This window comes from Haliotis rufescens, unplaced genomic scaffold, assembly GCF_023055435.1.
Source record: "Haliotis rufescens isolate VD_foot unplaced genomic scaffold, xgHalRufe1.0.p SCAF_16, whole genome shotgun sequence".
NCBI classification, from domain to species: Eukaryota; Metazoa; Mollusca; class Gastropoda; order Lepetellida; family Haliotidae; genus Haliotis; species Haliotis rufescens.
In genome coordinates, this window is record NW_025963846.1 from 20,668,745 (window position 1) to 20,688,925 (window position 20,181).

General features: G+C 44.3%; 1 protein-coding gene across 1 annotated transcript in view; it reads left to right on the forward strand.

Annotated features, from left to right (window-relative positions):
* LOC124122030 (dynein regulatory complex protein 11-like) overlaps positions 1-18,497 on the forward strand; it is a 42,488-nt gene extending 23,991 nt beyond the window's left edge. The window contains exons 13-18 of the mRNA XM_046485193.2: positions 5,012-5,202; positions 6,538-6,737; positions 9,844-9,927; positions 12,496-12,673; positions 13,413-13,651; positions 17,659-18,497. Of these exons, the coding sequence (XP_046341149.2) occupies positions 5,012-5,202; positions 6,538-6,737; positions 9,844-9,927; positions 12,496-12,673; positions 13,413-13,651; positions 17,659-17,835 (1,069 nt within the window). The 3' untranslated portion in view covers positions 17,836-18,497. The remainder of the gene's footprint in view (positions 1-5,011; positions 5,203-6,537; positions 6,738-9,843; positions 9,928-12,495; positions 12,674-13,412; positions 13,652-17,658) is intronic.
* Positions 18,498-20,181: the final 1,684 nt, after the last annotated feature.

Sequence of the window (20,181 nt, forward strand, 5' to 3'; positions counted from 1 at the left end):
CCAAGTAGACCTATCAGCACTACGGTTTCATATCGACACTTCGCTTGTCCCGAACTACATTTATCATATAACTGTTAGGTAAACGTATTAGCACTACGGTCGATTATCGACACTTCGCTTAGCTCGAATTACATTTATCCAGTAACTCTGAGGTCCATGTAGACACCTCGCTTGTCCTGAACTACAGGAAACTCGATATATTTCCGATGGATCCTAGATTGTTGTGCTTGTCGACTAAAGCGGAACGGGTGGAGAGACTGTTAAACTGGTTCCACTGTTACGCGACGCAAGCTAATGGCGATAAATAAAACACTGATGTAATTGAATGGCCTTTAGTATTTCCAATTTGACGTAAATATGAAAATAGCTATGTTAATTAAATTTTATATCCATGATGGAGTGACATGAAGGAATCTTCAATAAATAAAATGCCTGCGTCTTGTGGTGGGAGACGACTAACGGGATCGGATGGTTTGACTCGCTGACTTGACTGATGTATGTCAACGATTCCCAATAACGTAGATCGATGCTTATTACGTCAATCACTGGGTTGTATGGTCTAGACTCGCTGTCCTATTGCTGGCATACTGCGAGTGCGGCGTTAAAACAACAAACAAATACTGACTGCGACGATAGATAACACTCACTCACTCACTCTCCCCAGGCGTCTGGCAGCGGCGCGACGAGAGCGGCAGACACAGATTACACTGTGTATGCTATTTTAAGCTGTTATGTTTTTTCAACATCATTGCTCTAGTAAGTGAGTATGGCTTTACGCCACTTTTAGCAATATTCCAGCAATATCACGGCGGTGGATACCAGAAATGGGCTTCACACATTGTACCCATGTCAGGAATCGAACCCGGGTCTTCGGCGTGACGAGCGAACGCTTTAACCACTAGGCTACCCGACCGCCCCACATCATTGCTATAACTCTGTAAGGTTTTCCACATGCCTTGATTTAATTTGGATGTTGTTCCATAGCGTGGGGCCATTATTTTCAAAACAATCACATTGGGAATGTGGGCATATTTAAGGCAGTGGACAGAGACAAAGGAAAGAAGAAGGGGAAGAAGAAAGGAAAAAAGAAGGGGAAGAAAAAGAAAAAGGGGAAGAAAGGAAAAAAGAAGGACAAAGATCTGACACCAGACAGGTGAGAGAACCTTGTTTACAGTCACCTTGTTTACATGGTCACCTTGACCCCTGTGACATAAGTCCCGTGAAGAATCCGGGCTAGAATTTGTCTTCTCAAACCCATGCTTGCCGTAAAAGGCGACCATGCTTGTGAGAGGCGACTAACGGGATCGGGTGATCAGGCTTGCTGACTTGGTTGATGCATGTCGTCGTATCCCAATTGCGTGGATCGATGCTCATGATGTAAATCACTGGATTGTCTGGTCCAGACTCGATTATTTACAGACCGCCGTAATATAGCTGGAATATTACCGAGTGCGGCGTCAAACATGAACAGCACACCCCTGTGACATAACGGTACAGGATGAATCCTTCAGGGTGCGCAGAGACAAGCCAGCATGCTATGCACACACAGAATGTCAAACGTATCTGTCGTCATACATATGAATTATTAACTGAATTATTTTTACAATAACAAAGTAGACACTTCATGGATAACAAGTTATATATGTGATAGTTATAGCGACGTTTCGGTATTGATCCTTACGCCGTTGTCAGGCAAGACTGAATAATGAACATGCCATGGTACAAATATATACGGTTTGTTGTTTGTTTGTTTGGTCTTTCACGCCACACTCAGCAATACTCCAGCTGTAAGACGGTGGTCTGTAAATAATCGAGTCTGGACCAGACAATCCAGTGATTGATATCACGGACATCGATCCACGCAATATAGGAATACGATGACATGCATCAATCAAGTCAGCGAGCCTGACCACCCGATCCCTTAAGTCGCTTCTTACGACCAGCATAGTCGCCTGTTACGGCTAGCATGGGTTGCTGAAGACAAATTCTAGCCCGGATGGTCTTCACGGGTCAATATATGTGGAACTTGGAGTATTAACAGTCACACGGTGAGGCGGTTGTTGGCTTCCTCTCTGGTTGGGTGAGACTGGTGATGGCGGTGACTGCCACGTCTCCATATAGGCGGCGGATGAATTGTTTGATTAGCTTTTCTTAGAAGTTGAAGGATGACAAAGTAGACACAATTTATGGAACACAACTTCTTCATTTTACTGTAATATCGACGTTTCGGTATAGATCCTTATTCTAAGAAATGCCGATCAAACAGTTCATCCGCCGTCCACGCGGAGACGTGACAATCAACACCATTAACAGCCAAGAGTTTTACGTGATTTCTTAAAAGAATTGCCATCGAAAACTTGAAAAGTGTTATTAGAATTAAAATATCGATCTGCTCATAACTTGACATGTTAAACCTCTGCGACAGAATGAAAAAGGGCTGCTCTCAAAATCTCTTTTATACAAATTTGTGAAGTTTCGGATCGGCGTGTGCATAAACCAAGAAATTAAACAATAAAACGCCGAAGTGCCTGACGGACATAAAAATCAATTTCAGTAATAACTATAACTATAACTGTTTGGTCCCAGTAGACCTACCAGCACTACGGTTTCATATCGACACTTCGCTTGTCCCGAACTACATTTATCCTATAACTGTTAGGTCCCAGTAGACCTACCAGCACTACGGTTTCATATCGACACTTCGCTTGTCCCGAACTACATTTATCCTATAACTGTTAGGTCCCAGTAGACCTATCAGCACTACGGTTTCATATCGACACTTCGCTTGTCCCGAACTACATTTATCCTATAACTGTTTGGTCCAAGTAGACCTACCAGCACTACGGTTTCATATCGACACTTCGCTTGTCCCGAACTACATTTATCCTATAACTGTTAGGTCCCAGTAGACCTACCAGCACTACGGTTTCATATCGACACTTCGCTTGTCCCGAACTACATTTATCCTTTAACTGTTAGGTCCCAGTAGACCTATCAGCACTACGGTTTCATATCGACACTTCGCTTGTCCCGAACTACATTTATCCTTTAACTGTTAGGTCCCAGTAGACCTACCAGCCTTACGGTTTCATATCGACACTTCGCTTGTCCCGAACTACATTTATCCTTTATCTGTTTGGTCCCAGTAGACCTATCAGCACTACGGTTTCATATCGACACTTCGCTTGTCCCGAACTACATTTATCCTATAACTGTTAGGTCCAAGTAGACCTATCAGCACTACGGTTTCATATCGACACTTCGCTTGTCCCGAACTACATTTATCCTATAACTGTTTGGTCCAAGTAGACCTATCAGCACTACGGTTTCATATCGACACTTCGCTTGTCCCGAACTACATTTATCATATAACTGTTAGGTAAACGTATTAGCACTACGGTCGATTATCGACACTTCGCTTAGCTCGAATTACATTTATCCAGTAACTCTGAGGTCCATGTAGACACCTCGCTTGTCCTGAACTACAGGAAACTCGATATATTTCCGATGGATCCTAGATTGTTGTGCTTGTCGACTAAAGCGGAACGGGTGGAGAGACTGTTAAACTGGTTCCACTGTTACGCGACGCAAGCTAATGGCGATTTAGTTTGGGTAAACATGCAGGAACCTAGTCTAAAACTCGGTGACTTGGCAGCCTGTAGGTCACCGTCCCCCGATAGCGCGGATCGCTGCTCATGCTTTCGGTCACTGGTTTGTCTGGTCCAGACGTGATTATTACAGGCCACTGTGATACAACTGTAATACAGATGAATGTGGCGTTAAACAACGTTCATTCCCTCTTCCCGTCTCAAACGGACAATCTATATCCCAAACAGGTGAAGTAGAAATCTGGCAAGGCGATTTTCATGAAGCAAGAAGCACCATATATCGTGATAACTTCCCCAATGGGAATGTTGGATATAGGTCTCACATGATGCATTCGATTCGATGCATTATATCAGTACAGCTCTGAATGTAGACCTGACGTTGCTTAATTAACTCTGGTAGAGATGCGGGTTTTGAAGTTTAAGGTTTGGCGGGGTGATTGAATTTATGTCAGAATGATTTCACGGGGGAAGTACATGACTGGTATGGTTCAGCACCTGCCGTTCATCCCTTTGTTGTAAGTGTTATTAATTGTCCTGAGGCCCCGTTTCGCAAATTAAACAGGAACTGTTGGAGTATGTTGATTAAAACCGTAGCCATGTCACCTTTATTGAACAGTTTTTCAGTTTCACAGAGGTATGTCGGCTTCATGAGGACAAACCAACCTGACTCCGGTAGACGGACATCGTAATCTAACTAATGATCATCATCGGGTCGAGTCTGGGATTCCAACCAACCGCGGGGGCGGTCGGGTAGCCTAGTGGTTGAAGCGTTCGCTCGTCACGCTGAAGACCCGGGTTCGACTCCCCACATGGGCAAAATGCGTGAAGCCCATTTCTGGTGTCTCCCGCCGCGATATTGCAGGAATATTGCTGAAAGGGGCGTAAAACCCTTCTGACTCCCTTACTCACGAGTGGCACATCGCCTTTAAGGCGACTAAACTTAGTCGTGACATGACTGGAAGATAACTTAAACTTTCAACCAAAACTTCAGAGGCGTGTTTTATCCAACTTACGAACCGTCTAAATGCAAGAAATGCCAGAAAAAATAAGAAAACATCGAGGTACCTTAAAGTGATACAATACAGCGTTTCGCAGAAAAAAGGAATTCGATCAAAGCGTGCAGAGAAAAAGACACGTGCAGCATGGACCACCTGGAGTCGTGACATGTAAAATTGAACAAGTTCTCATCACCTGCCCCGATGGCTCGGTTGGAGAACTGTGGGTTACGAAACTTAACACGACATGTGAGGTTGAAGGTTCGATTTATAATTGTATCCACCTTTAGTTGCCCATCGCTGCTACGGGACACAACTCGGAGTAGTGATACTATTGGATATATTAAAATCGCATTATTCCATGTTCACATTTTTGACTAATCTGCCATTGCTCTTCGCCTTCATCAGGACCACGGAGGACCTGTACGAGGAGCTGGTGACCCAGGGCATCATCATCCGCACCCCACAGATCAAACTGGCCGACTTTGAAGGAGACTACAGCTATCTGGGGACGACTCTACGTGACGCGGGAGTCGAACCCATGCCTTCCCTCAGTGACGTCCGACGGCTGGTCACAGAGCTCGGAATACTGCCGTTAGGTATAGACACGTGTCATACATGTTACATAATTACATAATAAACTGGAGTTTCTATCTCAGTAGGAGTCCTTTGATAATTGCAGTGTTGCCTGTAGGTACTTGGACAACACCGCCGAGACAGTGCCTGGAATGACGTATAGCTGCATTAATGAATGCTTCACACTGTGCATGCATGCGTGGTGCTTATGTGACGTAGAATAGGCGGTTTGCCACATCGAAAACTTACCTCTTCATTGACCAGTAAATATGTGCCGGGCGTTGATCATGACATGGGTGTGTTTGCATGTGGGTTCGTCTTTCTCTTATAACGAAAGACGGGGAATCGGCGTCTATCAATGTAGTTTTTTCTAAACCTAGGGGAAATGTAACCTCTCGTGTATTTTGAATTATTTTGCAATAAATGGGCAGTGGGGATGAATGTGGACAAATCAAATATTGTTGATTTCAGAAATTGTATGTATTTAAAAGAAAGTGGAAAATGGTTTCGTAAATCCATAGAAATGTCAGCAACTTCACATAAAACCTGGACATTATTTGTTTTCATGGTTAATCTGGTTAAACCAGTCAGACTATTCCATTATAAGCTAGAAAGTCAAGTTTTCCGATATTTCAACTTTCAACTTATTTTTATTTCCAAAAAAACCCAACCCAATCTATAGTATAGAAATATAGTATAGAGATATGTGAGTATGCATACAGAAAATCTGTAGAAAAAGTACATAGCTTTTTTAATAAAAAGATTTTTGAAATTGGGAAAACGAGCACCTGCAAGTGCCGTTTTGGGCGAAGTTGACCGTAACTCTACGTAAAAATTAATTTAGTAGGTGTTTACAATAATGGTGTAGGCCTATTCATATGAATCCGAAGCGTTACTTACATGCCTGTTATATAATGATTATATCTCATTATATCTCATACAACTGGGGCTTTAAGTTTTGTTTCACAAGTCAGAATGTTATTATTTCAAACAGGTTTTGCTTATGTCTGGATTGCACAAAATTGTGCAAAAACACAAAGGGTTTCATAACTATGTTTAAACAGAGATGTGTAGATATAGAGATACAGAAGTGGTTTTTAAAAATTACTAGCTCAAATTGCCTAAAATGTTAAATCTGTTGAGAGTTGATTCTTTTATTATGAGCAATGCGACGGTCCGAAAGCCAGCTTCGCTTATTTTTTATTATAGCTAAAATGAATAGAATTATCATTAAACCGCCCGCATGTTAATAGAAGACCTCGGGCTTCTGCAAATGATAATGCCCCGAAAAATAGCGTTACCCTTATAGTATAGCCTTTACTTGAAGCGCATGTTCAGGATATATTGTTCTTCCCTAGGCTCAGCAGCTGTGCACGAAAAGGCCCCCCTCACCAAGTCAATCCTGCTGACCGGACCTCGTGGGACAGGCAAGCGGATGTTGGTCCACGCCATTTGTCAAGAGACGGGAGCCAACCTGTTTGACCTCAGTGCTGCAAACCTGGCTGGAAAATACCCCGGGAAGGACGGCCTGAAGATGCTCATGCACCTTGTCTTTAAGGTACATTACACCAAGGTTGTCCATCTCGGTAGGAACTGGTCTTTAAGGTACATGTACACCATGGTGGTCCATCTCAGTAGGAACTGGTCTTTAAGGTACATGTACACCATGGTGGTCCATCTCGGTAGGAACTGGTCTTCAAGGTACATGTACACCATGGTGGTCCATCTCGGTAGGAACTGGTCTTCAAGGTACATTACACCATGGTGGTCCATCTCGGTAGGAACTGGTCTTCAAGGTACATGTACACCATGGTGGTCCATCTCGGTAGGAACTGGTCTTCAAGGTACATTACACCATGGTAGTCCATCTCGGTAGGAACTGGTCTTCAAGGTACATTACACCATGGTAGTCCATCTCGGTAGGAACTGGTCTTCACGGTACATTACACCATGGTGGTCCATCTCGGTAGAAACTGGTCTTTAAGGTACATTACACCATGGTGGTCCATCTCGGTAGGAACTGGTCTTCACGGTACATTACACCATGGTGTTCCATCTCAGTAGGAACTGGTCTTCACGGTACATTACACCATGGTGTTCCATCTCAGTAGGAACTGGTCTTCACGGTACATTACACCATGGTGTTCCATCTCAGTAGGAACTGGTCTTCAAGGTACATTACACCATGGTGTTCCATCTCAGTAGGAACTGGTCTTCAAGGTACATTACACCATGGTGGTCCATCTCGGTAGGAACTGGTCTTCAAGGTACATATACACCATGGTGGTCCGCCTAAGTAGGAACTGGTCTTCAAGGTACATGTACACCATGGTGGTCCATCTCGGTAGGAACTGGTCTTCAAGGTACATGTACACCATGGTGGTCCATCTCGGTAGGAACTGGTCTTCAAGGTACATTACACCATGGTGGTCCATCTCGGTAGGAACTGGTCTTCAAGGTACATTACACCATGGTAGTCCATCTCGGTAGAAACTGGTCTTCAAGGTACATTACACCATGGTAGTCCATCTCGGTAGAAACTGGTCTTCAAGGTACATTACACCATGGTAGTCCATCTCGGTAGGAACTGGTCTTTAAGGTACATTACACCATGGTGGTCCATCTCGGTAGGAACTGGTCTTCAAGGTACATTACACCATGGTAGTCCATCTCGGTAGGAACTGGTCTTCAAGGTACATTACACCATGGTAGTCCATCTCGGTAGAAAGTGGTCTTTTAGGTACATTACACCATGGTGGTCCATCTCGGTAGGAACTGGTCTTCAAGGTACATTACACCATAGTGGTCCATCTCGGTAGGAACTGGTCTTCAAGTTACATTACACCATGGTGTTCCATCTCGGTAGGAACTGGTCTTCAAGGTACATTACACCATAGTGGTCCATCTCGGTAGGAACTGGTCTTCAAGGTACATATACACCATGGTAGTCCATCTCGGTAGGAACTGGTCTTCAAGGTACATGTACACCATGGTGGTCCGTCTCAGTAGGAACTGGTCTTCAAGGTACATATACACCATGGTGGTCCATCTCGGTAGGAACTGGTCTTCAAGGTTCATGTACACCATGGTGGTCCATCTCAGTAGGAACTGGCCCTCAAGGTACATGTACACCATGGTGGTCCATCTCAGTAGGAACTGGCCCTCAAGGTACATGTACACCATGGTGGTCCGCCTCAGTAGGAACTGGCCCTCAAGGTACATGTACACCATGGTGGTCCGCCTCAGTAGGAACTGGTCTTCAAGGTACATATACACCATGGTGGTCCGCCTAAGTAGGAACTGGTCTTCAAGGTACATGTACACCATGGTGGTCCATCTCAGTAGGAACTGGTCTTCAAGGTACATGTACACCATGGTGGTCCGCCTAAGTAGGAACTGGTCTTCAAGGAACATGTACACCATGGTGGTCCATCTCAGTAGGAACTGGTCTTCAAGGTACATATACACCATGGTTGTCCGCCTAAGTAGGAACTGGTCTTCAAGGAACATGTACACCATGATGGTCCATCTCGGTAGGAACTGGTCTTCAAGGTAGGAACATAACACCATGGTTGTCCATCTCAGTAGGAACTGGTCTTCAAGGTACATGTACACCATGGTGGTCCATCTCAGTAGGAACTGGTCTTCAAGGTACATATACACCATGGTTGTCCGCCTAAGTAGGAACTGGTCTTCAAGGAACATGTACACCATGGTGGTCCATCTCGGTAGGAACTGGTCTTCAAGGTAGGAACATAACACCATGGTTGTCCATCTCAGTAGGAACTGGTCTTCAAGGTACATGTACACCATGGTGGCCATCTCAGTAGGAACTGGTCTTCAAGGTACATGTACACCATGGTGGTCCATCTCGGTAGGAACTGGTCTTCAAGGTACATGTACACCATGGTGGTCCATCTCAGTAGGAACTGGTCTTCAAGGTACATGTACACCATGGTGGTCCATCTCGGTAGGAACTGGTCTTCAAGGTACATGTACACCATGGTGGTCCATCTCGGTAGGAACTGGTCTTCAAGGTAGGTACATTACACCATGGTTGTCAATCTCAGTAGGAACTGGTCTTCAAGGTAGGTACATTACACCATGGTGTTCCATCTCGGTAGGAACTGGTCTTTAAGGTACATGTACACCATGGTGTTCCATCTTGGTAGGAACTGGTCTTCAAGGTACATATACACCATGGTGGTCCATCTCAGTAGGAACTGGTCTTCACGGTACATTTACACCATGGTGGTCCATCTCAGTAGGAACTGGTCTTCAAGGTACATATACACCATGGTGTTCCATCTCAGCAGGAACTGGTCTTCAAGGTTCATGTACACCATGGTGTTCCGTCTCAGTAGGAACTGGTCTTCAAGGTACATGTACACCATGGTGGTCCATCTCAGTAGGAACTGATCCTTAAGGTACATGTACACCATGGTGGTCCATCTCAGTAGGAACTGGTCTTCAAGGTAGGTACATGTACATGTAGGATTATGTACAATCCAGCGTGATATAGCTGGAATATTGCTGACTGTCTCGTTAATCAATAGACGTCATTCATTGCACATATGATTAGTGTAAACTGTCTGTTATATAAATAGGAAACATGCAGGTATCTATTCTATCCACCTGAAGAAATTGTGTGTCCTCTGTGGCAGGTTGGTCGTGCTCTGCAACCCTCAGTGATATACATCAGTGACTGTGAGAGGATGTGCAAGAAGAAAGTCCCCAAGTCAGACCCAGTAAGTTGTAAGGGACCGATCTGTTAATCTTCGGCGATGGGAGTATGGGGCAATCGAGATTGTTTTCTTTGGAAATTGTTGTGAAAATATTTGTTTCAGAAAAAGCAAACTGGAATACGTTAGCTTTATTGGCTTCAGGTTTACACACGAACAAATTGTTCTGGGGGCATGCTGGGTGTCCTACAAATGTGTGTTTTGAAACAATACAATTGTGGGCTTCCTCCTTTCAGAGAATTAATTGTATGTTTTGAAACATTGACAGAAAACATCTCCCCCATTACCAAAAACCCAGTCCCAGTCCCAGCCCCAGCCCAAGCCCAGCCCCAGCCCTAGCCCAGCCCCAGCCCCAGCCCCAGCCCAAGCCCCAACTGTATGAAGGGGTCGGTCCCTGAAGGATTGTCTTTATACGCATAGATAGAGACGGGTAATAAGGGGAATAGTATTTCGAGCGAGTACATACCTTGTGCAAAGTTTCATTCACAGAGAACCTACCAAACAAATTGTGACCGCCTCCGTGGTCTAGTGGTAGAGCGTCCGCCCGGAGAGACGTTAAAAGATGGTACTTGTTGTTACCCTGTCTGGCGCTCGGCATTAAGGGGCTAAAACAAGGACTGGTCGGCTCAGAGTCAGTATACTGTGTCTGAGTGGGGTATTCATGTTACTAACTGTGGCATGGTATCTCAGTGAGCTAGCACTATAAATCGGCATCCGTCCGGACAAGTACAAGCAGCCACACAAACACACGTACATGCACGTCGCTATATAAGTGCAATAATCTTGGACGCGACGTTAAACCCCATTTCACCTCACCTCACCTCACCTCACCAAACAAATTGCGGGTACAGTGGAAAATAACATAGCCATTAGATATTTAATTGCACTTGATAAATATCCCTGTCATTCTTTTACATGGACGTCTTTTATGAAAATAATCAATGCGTGATTGTTTGACTGAACGTATTGCAAGCTCAAGTATTCACGCTTGTCCATGTTCTCACTGACCTAGGTGATTCATTATTTACGGATACCAACCAAAGCTGATGCTAAGTAGTGTGGTCACGCCTCAAAAAGTCATAACAGGTTCTGCCGTTGTCAATACACCTGAGACTGCATTGCACTAAGTGTGGCTGTTCTCGTCAACTTGTATGTATATCTCACCGAATGACCTGGCAAAGTTGATATTTTTACAAGTGTCGCAGGCGATGAGATAAACAATGTCATGGTTTTTTTACAGAAAAGGGCAAGTGTTCTAGTACGAAGCATTTTCTGATTGACCTTTATATTGATCTACAGCTGCACGCACGCTTGCACGCACACACTCAGACACACACACACGGACACACACACACACACACACACTCTCTCTCTCTCTCTCTCTCTCACTCTCACACTCACACACACACACACACACACACACACACACACACACACACACACACACACACTAAATGTTGACCGCTTCCGTGGTCTAGTTGTTGTAGAGCGGAAGGTCATGGGTTCGATCCCCGGACGTGTCATACCAAAAGATGTTAAAAGCGCTCGGCATTAAGGGGATAAAACAAGGACAAGTCGGCTCTGCTCTGTGGCATGGTATTTATGTGGCCTAGCACTGTAAACTCGGCATTAGTCCGGACTAGTACAAACAGCCACACGCGCGCGCGCGCGCACACACACACGCAAACGTGCATGCACGTCGCCTTATAAGGGCAATACTCTTCAACGCAACGTTTAACACCATTTCACCTCACCTCACCTCACCCCATTGAATGTTAATTCAGTGAGTTCAAATTTAATATTACATCGGCATTTAGTTATTGTGTTACCCTGTTGAATGAATCAAGTTCAATTCAATCGATACCTTGATAAATCTGATGCGGTTCACATTTATACGTGGCCATAATTCAGGTTTCAACATATATTGTCACCAGCTAACTCAGTCATGCAACACCCCCTACACTCGATCGTTCCTGTCAACTCTCTTACTTATGCTTGTCGTTAGAGTCGACTAAAATGGGATATGGGCCAACTTGCACAAAAAGATCTTAGCGCTGAGATGATCCTAACTCCCGTACTTTAACACAGGTTAACGACAGTCGTAGCGCTAAGATCGCTTCGTGCAAGTGTTTGTTTGTTTGTTTGTTTGTTTGTTGTTTAAACGCCGCACTCAGCAGTATTCCAGCTATATGATAGCGGTCTGTAAATAATCGAGCCTGGACTAGACAATCTAGTGATTGATATCATGAGCATCGATCCACGCAATTGGGACACGATGACATGCATCAACCAAATCAGCGAGCCTGACCACCCGATCCCGTTAGTCGCCTCTTACGACAAGCATGGTCGCCTTTTATAGCAAGCATGGGTTGCTGAAGACCTATTCTACCCCGGATCTTCACGGGTCCTGTGCAAGTAGGCCCAGGGACTGTGGCTGATCGCGGGTCATCGAGGGCGCGGATCGAAGTTCATCCTTTCCCTAGACTCGATTAGTTACCAATGAATTATAGCTGGAATATTGGGGCGTTTCACTCACTCACTCACTCAACACCCCCTCACTCACACACTTGCCAGACTGACCCGAAGCGTCTAAAGAAGGAGCTACCGAAGGCCCTGAAGACCATTAAGTCCGAGGACCGTCTGCTTCTGGTGGGCACGTCAAGATGTCCGTTTGATGCGGAGATGAAACCCCTGATGAGCTGCTACAACCGGATCATCCTCATCCCCCGACCAGACTACACATCCAGACACTGTGAGTGCCCTGCGTCAGTTAAATTATGTTATATTTGGGAGAACACTTCTCTTGCGGTGAGGTTGCACAGTGGTTAAAGCGGTCGTTCGTCATGCCGAAGACCCGGATTGGATTCCCCATCATGGGTCCAATGTCCTATTTCCTGTGTCATCGACCGTTATATTACTGGAATATTTCTAAAAGTAGCGTAAAAACAAACTCACTCTTCCAATCTGTACTACTCTACAATAAATATTTTTTTGAATTGTTCACACATTTCGGATGGGGGTCGCAATTCGCTGTACAGAGTCGCGTCCCTTTAACACGCCAGAAACCTATGATTGTGGGTTCGAATCCCGGTTCGCCCCGATTAAGTTTTTAGGTTTGTAGGAACCATACAACGTGCTTGTGGGTTTCACCAAAGTGGTAAACGTCTACGACCTGCATCACTTCGGGGGGCGGTCGGGTAGCCTTGTGGTTAAAGCGTTCGCTCGTCACGCCGAAGACCTGGGTTCGATTCCCGACATGGGTACAATGTGTGAAGCCCATTTCAGGTGTCCCCCGCCGTGATATTGCTGAAATATTGCTGAAAGCGGCGTAAAACCATACTCACTCACTCACTTCGGACTTTCCTCCCACATCAAGCAGACACGCCGTGATATAACTCGAATACTGTTAAAAGCGGCGTTAAACCCAACTCACTCACTCACTCACTAACACATTTCGGACGAAAATGAGTTGAAAAAATCGTCTCCTACAGTGCTTTGGCGTCGCCTCATCACCAAGTATAACGGTGTTCTGACCAGCCACCTGGACGTCAGCTCGCTGTCCAAAGTGACGGACGGCTACACTCCCGGACACATGGTGACCGCTGTCCAGCAGGTGCTCACTGACCGCCGTATCCAGCAGCTGTCCAAGAAGCACCTGCAGGCCGTGGAGTTCGTGGCACCGCTGGCCAGGATTGACCCAGTCTTCGCAGAGGAGGAAGACTCCTTTAAGGTCAGTTTAAAATGAGTGAGTTTGGATTAAGTAGATGTAAGTAAGATACTCAAGTCAAATCAAGTCAAAGTTTATTTATAGACCTCAGGCCAGATACAGATGGTAATATAGCATACATCCAAGCGCACACGGCACAATACTAAATCACTGATTTTGACATTATAAGCCATGAACAAGCATGCGCATATTCGATCGTTTCGCGCTTAAGCAAAGGTGAAAATTGGAGATCGTGAAATGTCAAGAAATGATCAGCATGCAAACCTCGGCCCTTGTACAAAAATGTTGCGTGTGCGTGTTTGTGCGTTTGTGTATCATTTAGCTACAAATTTCCCGTGTTCAGAATTGTATATTAATTATTTGGCTAAGCAACTCTGTCACAGAAACCCGTAACGGTTGGGTACGTCTGATAAAAGTGGCATGACTACGTAAATCTTGAATTTGCGACATGTCTTCAATGTAGGACATGACATCTTCCCAAGGCAAGGGATTTAACTGACTGTAAAAGTTCAGTTTTCACCCTTGTCGAACTAGGCTGGAATTTCGCAGCTCTATCGTGGCGCCACCAGTGGTTATTGCGAGTTATGTCCCTCCCATTGACCAATCAGATTCCACCTCTCATATCAGTTGCATTTGCTTTAAATAAAATGGCGGAGCCGAGTCAAGACGATTTGATCGATAATCAACATCTTTATTGTAATAAAACGGGTCTTACCTGGCGAGGAGCATCAAATCACTTGAACACCTTGACATGAAAAGAAATTAAAAAATATCTGTCGTCGCCCAAATTGACGGTGTACATGCTCTGCAAATCCTGCACTGCAGTCGCTATGTTGTATATGAACTAGATGTCCATTTCGTTACGCGATTTTGATTGGACTATGCACTAACTCGTTAATCCAGCCAAAATATAACTCCATGATTCCAGCCTAGTTCGGCAAAGTTTGTTACTGGACTTTTACAGCCAGTTAACTCCCTTGCCCCAGTGAGGACATGAGCCTGTGGCAGTCACTCTGTGCCCACCGGAGTATGCAGTCTATCATATGGAGCCAATCAATTATTACGATAGACCTTTAAAGGGCAAGTTCACACGGAAATTAACCTATTTTTCTTGTACTTTTTCCACTTTAAAAGTGTTACCCTAGAAGTGTCATAGACAAAAATATAAAAATATCACAATTAATTAACATATTTTTCGCATTAAAACGATTTATATTTTTCACATTTACCAAGTGTTCTATTTCCACAACAAAAACACCATGGCTTATGTCCCTTGCAATATGACGTCATTGGTGCCGATTGATAAACATTATGACGTCATCATGCTTTGTTAGAGCCGCTTCACGTGGTGTAGGTCTAGGTGTGTGATTCTTGCGTCTCAGATGCCAGCCAGCATAGTGTTATGCTGAGTCACCACTGCGCCGGAGTGTGTCGTAGGCCATGTTGTTTTACCGCAAACTGGTACTTGATATCTTTTGCGTTGAGAATAGACAGGGACCCAGTTGAATTGGCACCAATTACGTCATAATCTAAGGGGGATAACTCAGGCCTGTTTAGCTCGAAAAACGAAGGCCTCATAACGGCATATCATTTTCACACTATTGTGAGCTTCCTACTTTCACTGTGAAAAAAATGAGTGTATATTTTCAAACACAGATACTAATTAATTCTAAAATTGCGTTTTGTTTAGAAAAAGAAAGAAAGTGATTTTTGCGTGTACACTTCCCCTTTAAAGGGGAAGTGTACACGCAAAAATCACTTTCTGAAGGGGAAGTGTACACGCAAAAATCACTTTCTTTCTTTTTCTAAACAAAACGCAATTTTAGAATTAATTAGTATCTGTGTTCGAAAATATACACTCATTTTTTTCACAGTGAAAGTAGGAAGCTCACAATAGTGTGAAAATGATATGCCGTTATGAGGCCTTCGTTTTTCGAGCTAAACAGGCCTGAGTTATCCCCCTTAGATTATGACGTAATTGGTGCCAATTCAACTGGGTCCCTGTCTATTCTCAACGCAAAAGATATCAAGTACCAGTTTGCGGTAAAACAACATGGCCTACGACACACTCCGGCGCAGTAGTGACTCAGCATAACACTATGCTGGCTGGCATCTGAGACGCTAGAATCACACACCTAGACCTACACCACGTGAAGCGGCTCTAACAAAGCATGATGACGTCATAATGTTTATCAATTGGCACCAATGACATCATATTGCAAGGGGCATAAGCCATGGTGTTTTTGTTGTGGAAATAGAACACTTGGTAAATGTGAAAAATATAAATCGTTTTAATGCGAAAAATATGTTAATTAATTGTGATATTTTTATATTTTTGTCTATGACACTTCTAGGTTAACACTTTTAATGTGGAAAAAGTACAAGAAAAATAGGTTAATTTCCGTGTGAACTTGCCCTTTAAAGGAGAGTATTTAATACTGGCCGTATTATTTGGTTCACTGTCATCACAAATAATAGATGAAAGTGGTATTATAACTTTCCCTTATCAAAAATACTGATCACTATCTTCTGTATTACCTACGCTGATAAATATGGCTCCCGACTAATGGTAGACACGCCGTGGAAGCCATGTATCCTGCATCGTGTGCTTATTGTAAGTATTATTCGACGTCTTGTTTTAGGAATTATATACAAATTGCTTGTAGAATAGACTATCCACGGATACTTCAAGGATTATCTTGGTTGAGAGCACCTACTTAGTATCATGACGGTGGACATTTATCGTGTACTGGCACTCTCCCTAGTATTATAGTGGGTTAAGTACATTCATATAGTTGCAAGGCTTAACGACACCAGCGCATGATGTGTTTTGATGAGAGGATAAAGGCATTGTGCCTGTTATTTGATGACGAAGTAACTCCCATATTATAACCGTCTCTCGGTAGTCTATTTAAATAATTTACTGGTGCACTGATCGGTATTTACCGATATCATCACAATAAATTGCAATTCACTTTCGTTCCAACTACAATATTTATGTCATCGATTGAAAATATGTAACCTTTCTCATTGGCTTGTCGAGCCTAATATGATAAAGGCATGTGTACTATTTGTCAGTGATGTTCGACAGGAAAATATGTTTCAAGGTTTTAAGCTCACCTAGATTAACTCTCGCTTCTATGCTTTATTTCTCCGTGTTGCAGGCCTGGTATTCTTAATACCTCGTGTTGTAGGCCTGGTATTCTTTTATACCTCGTGTTGCAGGCCCGGTGTTCTTTTATACCTCGTGTTGCAGGCCTGGTATGTTCTATACCTCGTGTTGCAGGCCTTGCATTCTTAATACCTCGTGTTGCAGGCCTGGTATTCTTAATACCTCGTGTTGCAGGCCCGGTATTCTTTATACCTCGTGCTGCAGGCCTGGTATATTTTATACCTCGTGTTGCAGGCCTGGTATTCTTAATACCTCGTGTTGCAGGCCTGGTATGTTTTATACCTCGTGTTGCAGGCCTGGTATGTTTTATACCTCGTGTTGCAGGCCAGGTATGTTTTATACCTCGTGTTGAAGGCCCGGTATTCTTTATACCTCGTGCTGCAGGCCTGGTATGTTTTATACCTCGTGTTGCAGGCATTTATGTTTTATGTGTTGCAGGCCTGGTATACTGATACCTAGTGATGCAGGCCTGGTACACTTTATACTCACATGTTTCAGGCCTGGTATACTTTGTACTCACAGGATTCAGGCCTGGTATGCTTTATACTCTCAGTTTTCAGGTCTGGTATGCTATATACTCACATTTTCAGGCCTGGTATGCTATATGCTCACGTGTTTCAGGCCTGGTATGCTATATACTCACATGTTTCAGGCCTGGTATGCTATATACTCACATGTTTCAGGCCTGGTATGCTATATACTCACATGTTTCAGGCCTTGTATGCTATATACTCACATGTTTCAGGCCTGGTATGCTATATACTCACATGTTTCAGGCCTGGTATGCTATATACTCACATGTTTCAGGCCTGGTATGCTATATACTCACATGTTTCAGGCCTGGTATGCCAAAACCCCGATGGGCAAGAAGCGAGCCAAGCTTGCTGAAAGTAACGAGGAGGAAGGGAAAGGGGACGGTAAGGGTGACAAAGGCAAGAAGGGGAAGAAAGGCAAGAAGGGGAAAGGCAAGAAGGGAGGAAAGAAGGGGAAAAAGAAGAAGAAAAAGAAGAAATAAATGGGGAAAATGATGCCAGCCGAAATTTCTAGATATTCGGCCTGGAGTTGTAGGGTATGGTTTCATCCACGATTTGAAGTTTACAGGATTTTGAAATACACAAAACAAGTATTATCGTTGAGTGTGGAATAACATCGGGCATATATTTGTATGTGTCTATAGAGTGTACATAGAAGACTCTGATCACTGCTAATTAAAGATCCGAATAGACAGCAACGTTTACGTACCGTTATGATTGACAATTTTCTTCATATTTTGGTTCTGGAGTATTTTTAGTTTGAATAAAATGGGTGTGACAGTAGACCGAACAACTGGGTACCCGTCCTCGCCGTGAATACGTTCGCTCCGTTACAAAATAGCGACCTCAGAGCAACGGGTGACGTCAGTCTGTCATAGCATGGAACCACTGCCGTTGTGCTGAGATCGCTTTGTTGGCGATCTCCAAGCAGTGTCACGATAAACAAGGCTTTTTGTGGAAAAATAAGGTTTATCTGAATATCACCCAGATTAGCATCAGTTGAAAATCATCTTTTATTTATACGAATTGTAATGGATTATATGTTTCCATAGTAACCAGTTCCGAACTTAGCAAAGGTTCTATTGTATCTGTGATGTCACAACTTGCCAAGTTGCCTTCAGTTTCATAAACAAACATATAATTTGACTTTGTTCTTTAATGCCCTCCTACTCATCTTGGCTTGAACATGCTGGATGTCAAGGAAAGTTACTCTGTACTTACATTCATGGGTGGCCCGTGTACATCCGGGGTAGAATAGGTCTTCAGCAACCCATGCTTGCCGTAAAAGGTGACTATGCTTGTTGTAAGAGGCGACTAACGGGATCGGGTGGTCAGACTCGCTGACTTGGTTGATGCATGTCATCGATCCCGATTGCGTGGATCGATGCTCATGATGTCAATCACTGGATTGTCTGGTCCAGACTCGATTACTTACAGACCGCCGTCATATAGTTGGAATATTGCTGAGTGCGGCGTTAAACAACAAACAAACAAACAAACAAACAAAACATTCATAGGTCCTTGTAGAAAACTGGTATAAGGTGGCCAAAATGGCGGAACACCATCTCTCTGCCGACTAGGTGAGTGAGAGATATTTTTACGCCGCTGTGAACAGTATTTTAGGATTTCTCGGGGAGACGCGATATGGACTACGGCACAATTTACAGTCCTGAGACCCCTCAATTACATGTAAAATAATTGTTTGCCCCCCCCCCCCCCCCCCCACACCAATAATTATGACCAATCCCTACATAATATTCAAATTCAGAACTTTTTTATTTGAAGAAATAGAAGTGACACACACACCCAGCCCCACCCTATATAGTTGTCATAGAGAACCGAATGTCGCGCTAGGTAAATATGAAGGCCCAATGTCTGTCGTGCAAGGAGACGGTGTTTGGACTACACGAAGGCCCAACCTCAGGCATGCATGGAGACGGTGTTTGGACTACATGAAGGCCAAACCTCTGGCGTGCAAGGAGACGGTGTTTGGACTACACGAAGGCCCAACCTCTGGCATGCATGGAGACGGTGTTTGGACTACATGAAGGTCCAACCTCTGGCGTGCAAGGAGACGGTGTTTGGACTACACGAAGGCCCAATGACTGGCATGCATGGAGACGGTGTTTGGACTACATGAAGGTCCAACCTCTGGCGTGCAAGGAGACGGTGTTTGGATTACATGAAGGCCCAACCTCTGGCGTGCAAGGAGACGGTGTTTGGATTACATGAAGGCCCAACCTCTGGCGTGCAAGGAGACGGTGTTTGGACTACATGAAGGCCCAACCTCTGGCGTGCAAGGAGACGGTGTTTGGATTACATGAAGGCCCAATCTCTGGCGTGCTTGGAGACGGTGTTTGGAAGACATGAAGGCCCAATGTATGTCGTGCTTTGAGACGGTGTTTGGATTACATGAAGGCCCAATGTCTGTCGTGCTTTGAGACGGTGTTTGGAAGACATGAAGGCCCAATCTCTGGCGTGCAATGAGACGGTGTTTGGACTACACGAAGGCCCAATCTCTGGCGTGCTTGGAGACGGTGTTTGGACTACATGAAGGCCCAATCTCTGGCTTGCAAGGAGACGGTGTTTGGACTACATGAAGGCCCAATGTCTGTCGTGCTTGGAAACGGTGTTTGGACTATATTAAGGCCCAATGTCTGCTGTGCAAGGAGACGGTGTTTGGATTTCATGAAGGCCCAATGTTTGTCGTACTTCGAGACGGTGTTTGGACTACATGAAGGCCCAATGTCTGTCGTGCTTGGAAACGGTGTTTGGACTATATTAAGGCCCAATGTCTGTCGTGCAAGGAGACGGTGTTTGGACTACAT